A 10,809-nucleotide genomic window follows, 5' to 3' on the forward strand; every position below is an offset into this window, starting at 1 on the left:
GTCATCAAAGTTTTCTTTGAATGGCCTATGACCCAGAAGCACCTTCCCATAAAGGCAGGTCATTTGCTTGTAAACCCAAGACAGTACAGGCTAGAAAAATGGTTCCCAATTTGTTCCAGTGGCAGATCATTTGGAAATCAGTGTTCTTTGCAGAACGTGAAATTTTAAGACTCATATTCTATCACAGCAGGGACAATGCTAGTAATGACTTTAAAACTTAAAATCAAACTACAGGAACATGTTTCTAAGAAAAAAACCAAAAAGTATTAAAAGCCATTTTCCCTTTAAAACCTCCATGATCATTCGTTCATTTATTTTACAATCTTTCACTACTCACTAGCAAGTAAATTGCAGCAGACAACAAAGGTTTTTTTTTCTAATTTATGGAAGAAAAATAAAATTGAAAAAATAATTGCTTTTTTTCCCCTGTGAACTGAGAAAAGATCACTATTAAATTTGTTTCACTCACTTATGTTTAATAAATTCCCAGGCCAAACACCCACGTCTGTCAGGACACTTTCTAAACAGCCATATGTACTCTTTCCTAAAGAAGATCTGCCTGACAAGGTGCCTGCACACAGTGAGTAAAGCAGGGTCTCCTTTTATACCTCTTTTCACAGTTGCCCTCTCATTTTACTAAGAAAGGCAGATCTCTCACTTATCTTGAAATTCTCTATAGGATACATGTTGCTCTGAAGTGCAATAAATAAATCCTAGACACTAAACAAAGAGATAATTACAAATATTTTCATTTAAGTATCTTGCCTCTTCCATCCTCTAGCCTAGTCGAAAAATACATCCTCCTGAGGGGACAGGCCCATGAAAATAAAAAGAAAGCATCTTTAAGATTTTTAAAAAATTAGCCAAGTGTGGTGGCATGTGCCTGCAGTCCTAGCTACTCATGAGGCTGAAATGGGAGGATCGCTTGAGCCTGGGAGGTTGAAGCTGCAGTGAGCCATGATCATGCCACTGTACTCCAGCCTGGGTGACAGAATGAGACTTTAATAATAATAATAATAATAATAATTCAGTTCAAAAGACAGGTTTTAAAGCTCTACGGTTGTAGGGAAAATCCTTTTAAATTCAATATGTAGACTTTTTTGTTGTTGTAAAGAAGTATAAATAAAAAAGTGCGATTAAAGGCTTAAATCTAAAAATATTATATTAGAATTATGTAGGGGAAATATAATGAAAAAAGTTCACAGAGAAAAAAAGGACAATGTAAAATTTCCAACTTTTAAAGACACACTTTTCATGTGTATTTTTAAAAAATGATGGTGGATATCAAATTATTTTGGTATTTAAATTCCATTCAGCACATTTAAAAGACTGATGGAACTGTTTTTCCTTAAAACATCAGTATTTATAACACATATGAAATTACATCTACTGCAACTATTTAAATGTAAAATGAAAATTTCTAGATGTCAGCATAAAAATGTGCAAGTTTTTCAAAATTCTTTTGGGGATACACAGCAAAAAAAGTTAGAAAACTCCTAATTTAGGAGAAAGAATCAAGTAGATTCAGTGATGAATACATGTTAGCCTGGCATGAGAAAGAGGAGAAGAATGATGACTAGGTTTCTGGCTTGAGAACTGGATACATCATTTATATTGGAGATACAGGTTTATGGGAAAAAATACTGTGAACACTGATGTGGGACTGTCTGGGAAGCAGGAGGATGTAGCAGTTTTAGATAGGCTGTAAGAGAAAATCTCTCCAAGAAAATGATGTCTGACTATAAAGACCTAAAGGAGGTAAAAGGGCCAGCCACGTGATTATCTGAGGGAAGGGTGTTTCAGGTAGAAAATTCAGCAAGTACAAAAGTCCTAAGACTAAAACATGTCTACGTTATAGAAACAAGAAAGCCAGTATGGGGCAGAAGCAGAACAAACAAGGGACAATATTAAAGAGGTCAGAGAGGTAAAAGCGGGAGGTGGGGCAGCCCTAGACTGCAGAGGGCCTAGTAAACCTTTGGGAGGACTTTTTTGACTTTTATTCTGAGAAGCACTGAGAGGGTTTTGAACAAAGGAGTGAAACGATCTCACTTATCTCTTTGTGTTTGGGGAGAAAAAGAAACTAAACAGGACAAGAGCAGATGATCAGAGACCAGTTGAAAAGATATTTCAATATTCCAGGAGATTGGTGATGATGACTTGGTTCCAGGTGGTAAAAGTCAAAAAGTATAAAACAGTAACTAAATATAGTTATAGTTTGAAGTAGAGCTAAAAGGATGTGCTGACAAATTAGATGTGTGGTATAAAAAAAGACAATATTCAAGAATAACTTAGGATTTTTAGTTTGAGCAACTGGAAGGATGGAGTAGCCATTTATTGATATGTTAACCACTACAAAAGAAACAAGTTTGCGGGGGAAGAAAAGGATACAGTGTTGGTTGAGATGCCTCTGTGGAAATATCAAGTAAAAAGTTGGCCGGGTGTGGTGCTTCATGCCTGTAACTCAAACACTTTGGAGGCTGAGGCAGGAGGAATGCTTGGGCCCAGGAGTTGGAGACCAGTTTATGCAACACAGTAAGACCCTGTCTCTACAAAAAGTTTTTTAAAAATTGGGCCTGGGCGTGGTGGCTCATCCCTGTAATCCCAGTACTTTGGGAGGCCGGGGCGGGCAGATGATGAGGTCAACAGATTGAGACCATCCTAGCCAACATGGTGAAACCCCGTCTCTACTAAAAATAAAAAAAATTAGCTGGGCGTGGTGGCACACGCCTGTAGTCCCAGCTACTCGGGAGGCTGAGGCAGGAGAATCACTTGAACCTGAGTGGTGGAGGTTGCAGTGAGCCAAGATTGCACCACTACACCCCAGCCTGGCAAAAAGGGGGGCCTCCATCTAAAACAAACAAACAAACAATTAGCTGGGTGTGGTGGCACACACCTGTAGTCCCAGCTATATGGGGGCGGCAGGGGGGTGAGGTGGGAGGATCACTTGAGCCCGGGAGGTTAAGGCTATAGTGAGCTGTGATCTTGCCACTGCACTCCATCCTGGGTGACAGAGTGCGACCCTGTCTCAAAAAAAGAGTTGAACATTCATGTTTAAGAAAGAGGTCTGAACCAGAAATGTAAATTTGGTAATTATCAGATTTAGATTATACGTGAAGCAATGAGGCAGGATGGCATCTCCAAAGGAGTATGTGTTAATAGAAATAGAAGTCTAAAAATTGGCCAGGCGCAGTGGCTCACGCCTGTAATCCCAACACTTGGGGGGCCGAGGTGGGCAGATCACAAGGTCAGGAGTTCAAGGCCAGCCTGGCCAACATGGTGAAACCCCATTTCTACTAAAAATACAAAAAAAAAAAAAAAAAAATTAACCAGACGTGGTGGTGGACACCTGTAATCCCAGCTACTCGGGAGGCTGAGGCAGGAGAATTGGTTGAGCCTGGAAGGCAGAGGTTGCAGTGAGCCAAGATCGCACCACTGCACTCCAGCCTGGGTGACAGAGCAAGACTCCGTCTCAGGAAAAAAAAAAAAAAAAAAAAAAAAAAAAATATATATATATATATATATATATATATACACACACACACATATACACACACATATATATATATAAATGGGCTCTGGGGAGATCAGAAGGATGTGGTCACAGAAAGATGAGGAGGAATCAAGGGAAGGGAAACTAGAAGGAATATTCAGAGAAAAAAAATCCCTGAAAGCTTGATGTTCTTCTGGAAGCCAAATGAAGAAAGGATTTCAAAAAAAGAAGAGATCAACTGTCAAATGCTGCTAATAGGTCAATTAAGAAAGAACTATAATATACTTTGTATGTAAGAAGTAGTTTTTGGCAGGCAGGTGGCTCACTCCTGTAATCCCAGAACTTTGGGAGGCCAAGGCTGGAGGATCACTTGAGTCCAGGAATTTGAGACCAGCCAGAGGACATAGCAAGACCTTGTCTCCACAAAAAAATAAGAAAATTAGCTGGGTGTAGTGGCACATGCCTGTAGTCCCAGCTACTCAGGAGGCTATAGTGGGAGGATCATTTGAGCCCAGGAGTTGGAGGCTGCAGTGAGCTATGATCATGCCACTGTACTCCAGCCTGCGTAGCAGAGCAAAACCCTGTCAAAAAAAAAAAAAAAAAAAAAGAGAGAGAGAGAGAAATAGTGTTTGAGTTTACAAAATGACCTAAGGAAGAAGAAAACTGGAGTACAGAAAACTTTACTTAGAAGAGCTAATACTAGTCCTTATATCTAGATCTTGGTATTATTTTCATCTTGTTGCTTCACTTCTACATGTTAAAATGTGAATGTGTAATACTTTATCCATTTGAAAAAACTTTGTACTAGCATATATTCTTATGTAAAAGAAGAAAATAATTTTTTATGGACATGGGGTCTCGCTATGTTGGCCAGGTTGGTCTTGAACTCCTGGCCTCAAGCAATCCTCCCATCTCAGCCTCCCAAAGTACTAGGATTACAGGCATGAGCTACTGCACCTGGCCCATGGAAGAAAGTAATTTTTGGTTGTTAATTTTTAACATGAGATAATGCTAAATCCACTAGTTACATTAAAATTCCTTTTGATTCAAATATGCAGGATATAATCAAACTACTGTTCTCTTGAAAGAGAGTCCACGGTTAATACAAAAGACATATAGTTGATTTATGTCAAGTGGTAACACAGGTAATGCTTTGAATACTCAGCATAAAACACTTTAATGGAATATTATTGCTCCAAATATACCATACCAAAATTAAACCAAAAATAGAAGGCTACTTAATCATTGCTGACAGGGAGCCAAGTACAGCAAGTTAAAGTACATTCCTACCGCTCATCTAGTTCTGGCTGAACTCTTCGGGTCAGTTTGGGTCATTATTAGTTTGGAATAATTCCAAATGACTCCCTCGAGTTCTACTGTTACATTCAGCGGCTTTAGGAATTCCAGAACAGGCTCATGTCACAAAAATCACAGGATCTCTTATTAGTTTTTGGCTTTGACTTGAAGTAATCTTTTCAAAAAGCAATTCTGATCAAGTTAATCTAATTACTTTGCTATGTAAATGAGAACCCAACAGGACTTCCTATTCTCAGGCAGAGACCTTAACTCAGTGTACCTACAGTCTACCATACTAGCTTCATCCACTTATTCTTCGTGTTTTTTAAAATAAGTCATTAAATTCAGAATCTGAGACCTATTCAAAACAAACAAACAAACAAATCATGTTCTTACTTTCCCCTCAGCCTCAAATCCTTCCCCCCCGCCCTTTTTTTTTCTTGTTAATTCTACTGATCTTTCAGATAATTGTTTACTTCCTTATTGTCTTTCTCTCTGCCACAGCCACTTAGAACACAAGCTTTATAACAGCAGGGGCTCTGCTACATCTTCCATATCAAGAACAGTGTCTGCAGCCAGGCGAGGTAGCTTACACCTGTAATCCCAGCATTTCTGGAGGCCAAGGTGGGAGGATCGCTTGAGCCCAGGAGTTCAAGACCAGCCTGGAGACAGTAATATTACTATATTTGAATATATAATCCAGAAAGAAGCACAAATGTTGCTTGCTTAAAGTCTTCTTTGACTCTCATATATCAATGACACCAGTTATATTTTCTCAGATCACCCTGTACTTTTCCTGTGGGCCTCAGGAAAGATCCAGTGCCATCTTCTAAAACAAACTTCCAAGAGACATTTGTACAAACGCAGAAACACTAGGATCTCAGTAGAACTTCACAAAACCATTTTTAAATCAAAGCCCCTACCGATCTTTTTCCTTGCCGTAGACTGCTATTAATTAACCCAGACATTCTCTCACACCTCTTGCCTTTTAGATATCTAAGAGCAAATTGTCACAGGGTGGGGAGGTCGATATTTAACCTGAATCTAATTGGACTCAGGAACAAAGTAATTCAACCAATTCTTTCTAGCTTTCTCTGACATTTATAACTACAGCTGGCAAGAAAACAGCCATATTCTTTTCTATGGCTAGCCTGGTGAAAAACACCTTACAGAAAAGACATCTGCAAAATAAATATCAGGGACTGTAAAATCTGATAAAATGATTTTGAGGCATATTTCCCATATGAAGAATGCTGATTTATCTCAACATATAATCAAATAACACATGCATATAGTACCAGGGGATTTCAACGACACAGGTAATAAACTGCATTTACAAATATACACCGAGCTCTTTTTTCCCCAAGTAACACGATAGCTTCAATGATCTTGGGGCGCAGTGGTGAAGGCAATTATGTTCTAGGCTCTTTTAGGGAAGATACATAATTTAGCAGTAATGTTAACAATCCATGCATTATCCATTAGTAGTGTCATTTCACTCTGCTTTGTAGCTCTCTGTTTTTAAATGATCTAGGTGAGGTTCTATTTTAAAAGTTTAAGAACAAGCAAAAAGCTAAAGAACACCACATTTCTATTCCCAAAATTATTTTTCCATAAATCTATTTGTCTATCTCTGTGTTTCTTTTTCTTTTCTTTTTTTTTTTTTTTTTTTGAGACAGAGTCTCGCTCTGTCGCCCAGGCTGGAGTGCAGTGGTGCAATCTCAGCCCACTGTAACCTCTGCCTCCCATGTTCAAGAGATTCTCTGCCTCAGCCTCCCGAGTAGCTGGGATCACAGGCATGCACCACCACACTTGGCTAATTTTGGTATTTTTTTTTTTTTGAGACAGAGTCTTACTCCATCGCCCAGGCTGGAGTGCAGTGGCGCGATCTCGGCTCAACTGCAAGCTCCACCTTCTGGGTTCACGCCATTCTCCTGCCTCAGCCTCCCGAGTAGCTGGGACTACAGGTGTCCGCCACCACGCCCGGCTAATTTCTTTGTGTGTGTATTTTTAGTAGAGATGGGGTTTCACCGTGTTAGCCAGCATGGTCTAGATCTCCTGACCTCAGGTAATCTGCCCGCCTTGGCCTCCCAAATGGGATTACAGGCATGAGCCACTGCGCCCAGCCCATCTCTGTGTTTCTATGTAATGCAATGAATACTTGAGATTGGTTTTTTAAAAATCCCTCGAATTTTCAATGTTGACAATGGTGACTTTGTCAAATACATATATATATGGATCTATATATGGGTATATATGGATATATACATGGATATAGACATAGATATCCAGTTTTCATAAAAACTAGCCAAAACTGGAAAATAAGCAAAAGAATACTGGCTGTGTTTCAGTACAGTGCTATGCTTGAATCTTTTATTAATTTCTACTGACTATTTTACACATCTATAAGATTAAGTTACAGCTTTTCGGCAGATAGAGATGCAAGTAATTTTTTTTTTTTTTTTGAGATGGAGTCTCGCTCCGTCGCCCAGGATGGAGTGCAGTGGTGCCATCTCGGCTCACTGCAACCTCCGCCTAGCAGGTTCAAGTGATTCTCCTGCCTCAGCCTCCTGAGTAGCTGGGATTACAGGCACACACCACCACACCCAGCTAATTTTTGGTATTTTTTAGTAGAGACGGGGTTTCACCATTCTGGCCAGGCTGGTCACGAACTCCTAAACTCAGTTGATCCACCCGCCTCAGCCTCCCAGAGTGCTGGATTACAGGTGTGAGCCACCACGCCCACTGAGATGCAAGTAATTTTTAGCCAGAGGAAAAGATAACCCAAAGCCTACTCTTTTATGTTTCTTGTAGGGTATTAACTAATTCTGTATGTAACCCAACAGTCTTAATATTCCCTTATTAAATTGCCTATAAATACCTCCTCAAATTTTCATATTAAGTGACTTTAACATCTTACTAGTTCCCTCATTAATGGGCTGAATCAAAATAATTGATACATGTTCATTTACATTTGCATGGAAGTGATGACTTTACCTTTCTGAAAATTACGTTCTAACAGTTTTGGAGGTTCCACCAAGATGTCCAAGTGGACTAAACTGACTGAGCCAAGTAAGCTACATTGCTGCTTTCACAGACACACAAATATCCTTTACTGAACTCTGAGCTCAGAACCGCTCTCATTTACATAAACCAAAACCTCAAATTTTAGAATTTTTGGTTTAGATGGTATACATCTTTGGAGGGGCCTTTATTTTAACTTTGTACTCTTAGGATCCTGCATCATGTCAAGTATGTAAAATGTGTTCAATAACGGTTAAGTGAATCAATGAAGCTAGAATACACCACATGTACAATGGCAACACCAATTGAAGGAGAGAGATATTCCAATCAAATCCTAGTTGTCTTTGTAACTATCTGGTCAGCTAGAGGAAGGATGCCAAGTTCTAGATGCTCTGAATGTGAAGACAGAGACTCCCCCAAAATGGTAGAAATTCTCATTTTACAAAGACAAGGTGGCTGATGGATACCAGAATTTAAAACTTCCTGCAAAGAAAGAGTGAACCTTTAGCTCCCTAAGAGCTACAGCTCTTAGCAGGCACTACAGACCTACAAGTTGCAATGTCCTAAATACCACAAAAGTGGACATAATCTTAATTACTTTTACCAAAATTTTTCCAAATATATAAAAAAATTTTCCATACGAATGTACTTCAATTCTATCACAACAGTAAGTTAATAGAAAATGTTTTCTGAATTCACCTCAAAAGACCAAATTTTATTAGATGTATTTATTTCATAAAGAACATACTAGAACTGTGGAATATAACATAGTATCTACAAGGCACCTGAGTTCCAGGAAAACAAGCACAATATAAATGCAAAGTAATAGCACCAAAGCAATGGACTAGGATTGGATGCTAATCTTGGCTTCTCCAGCCTAACTTGAAAAAAAAAAAAAAATCTGGGTCTGGTGCGAGGTGGTTTATGCCTGTAATCCCAACAGTTTGGAAGGCAGAGGTGGGCGGACTGCCTGAGGCCAGAAGTTCAAGACCAGCCTGGGCAACATAGCATAACCCTGTCTCTATTTGAAGAAAAAGAAAACATAAATCTGTTTCTGGACATGAAGGATTATTAGAATCAAAGCTACCTATTGAACAAGTTATGCAACACACACTCAAATACTATTTGCTACCAGAAAGTTATAAATGGGTATATACCTGCGTCACATTGCCAACAATATAGGCCTACCTGATTACTGCACTCACACTTGTCTGTGGTCAAAGGGCTAATTACTACCTAGGCATTTCCCCCTTTGCTTTTAATTCAGGCCAGAGTTCATTATCACCACTCAGCACACTTTTCATTTCTTTCCCTCTCCTTACAGAATTGGGCTGCACATGGAAGTAAGGTCAATTTAATACTTTAGCACTTGGTATACCAATGGAATAACTGTCTAGCTGCCATTAGTCATTTCTGCCAGGTTCTTTAAAAAGATACGACTTAGTGTTTGCCCTGAGGAAAGCAATACTTCCTTGTAAGAATTATGAAAATAATGGAAAATCTGCAACTCTCATCGCATGAGGAAAATGTCTTTAACTTTAAAATACACTACTTCCTTTCATTTATAGAAATTTAATGTCTGAGGATACATTTTCCAAGTATAGTCTTTTAAATTAATCTTTATGTTTTCCTTATTATTTTAGAATGTATTCTTGGTTATTTTGCACAAAAGGCAGAAGAGACTAAGTTTGCATTAACGGCAAAGAAAGCAAGCCCCTGCTCAACAGGCATGACAGCTGATCACGCACCTATTCACAGTCTTTAAATGTCTTGATCTTACAAAAGGATTTATTATAAAAATGATCGTATGGTTACTACCTAAATTCACAGAGGAAGACCGCCACCATCTACAGGAAAGATGCACCCTAGCAATGCACCCAAACGTGAAAGACTGATTTGCAGGAGTTGCCCCTTTTTTGTTCCTTAAAATGATTTCAAGTCCTAAATCGCAATTTGGTCGTGAAGACACTGAAGACACTGACCAAATTTTCTAAGGGTAATCTCTTGTAAACAGGTAAGACACCGTTTGCAGGAATTGGGAAGGCGCTTTAAATTTACCTTGAGAACTGTAAAATGAATAAGAATATTATGACTCACTGACATTTCACACATGTGAAACATCCATATTACAAAAAACCATTGCCTCATAAGTGGATACCCTTGACAAGCAAACCGCCTAGGGGGAACACTCCCAAAGAACTTAATTAAAAGTAATTACCCGGCCTGAAAATGTGCTTTTGTTTTAGAAACTGTCTAAATACCAGCGGGACTTTCTCTTGCCCGATTCCAGCCTGAGGACAACAAATTGGTCAACGGCGGAAGTTGCCTGACGAAATGACTGCAACATGAAATCCAGTTTTATGATCATAACAAAACCTTCCTTCCGGGACCAGGCAAAAAAAAAAAAAAAACTTGAGAAACGTCCTTCAGAATGCAACAGGCAATTGTGAGCCCCCCATCGCCAGCCAACGAGAAACGGCTCGGCCCTGGGGACTCGAGCCCTGTGGGAGGGACGACCTGCTCCCCGTTAGAAGCTCGGGGGGCCACGGGCCACCCGCCGGCCGCCCCGGCCCTAGCACTGACCTTCCGCAGGGCCGAGACCAACAGTCCCCGCCATTTCGGACTGTTCTCCTCGCTGAAGAACTCGTAAGGCTGCGGCGCCTGCTGCATGGCCCCGGCGACAGCGCCTCCGCATCGGGGGCAGCCCGCGGGTCGGGCCGGTGGCCTGACAGGCAGGGCGCGGGCCGCCTCGCCTCGCCGGCGGCCGCCGCCTCCCGCCCGGGCCGAGGCTACGGCCGAGGCGGCTCGGAGGCGGCGCCGGCGGGCTGGCGGAGACCCCGGGGTCGGCTTCCTCCGCCGAGGCGGCCCTCGCCTCCCGCAGCGCCCGCAGAGGAAGCGCGGCGACCCGCGAGCCCGGGCGACCCCGGGCGGCGACCTCCTTTCCCGGCGGCGCTGGCCCGCTTCTGGGGCGGCTCCTCCTCCTTTGTCTGGGTTCGCGG

At 41.0% G+C, this 10,809-nt stretch overlaps 1 protein-coding gene across 1 annotated transcript in view; it reads right to left on the minus strand.

Moving 5' to 3' along the window:
• Nucleotides 1-10,809, minus strand: part of SOS2 (SOS Ras/Rho guanine nucleotide exchange factor 2) — a 113,059-nt gene extending 102,250 nt beyond the window's left edge. The window contains 1 exon segment of the mRNA XM_034937515.3: nucleotides 10,394-10,809. Coding sequence (XP_034793406.2) covers nucleotides 10,394-10,480 — 87 coding nt within the window. The 5' untranslated portion in view covers nucleotides 10,481-10,809.

This window comes from Pan paniscus, chromosome 15 (assembly GCF_029289425.2).
Source record: "Pan paniscus chromosome 15, NHGRI_mPanPan1-v2.0_pri, whole genome shotgun sequence".
Taxonomy (NCBI): domain Eukaryota; kingdom Metazoa; phylum Chordata; class Mammalia; order Primates; family Hominidae; genus Pan; species Pan paniscus.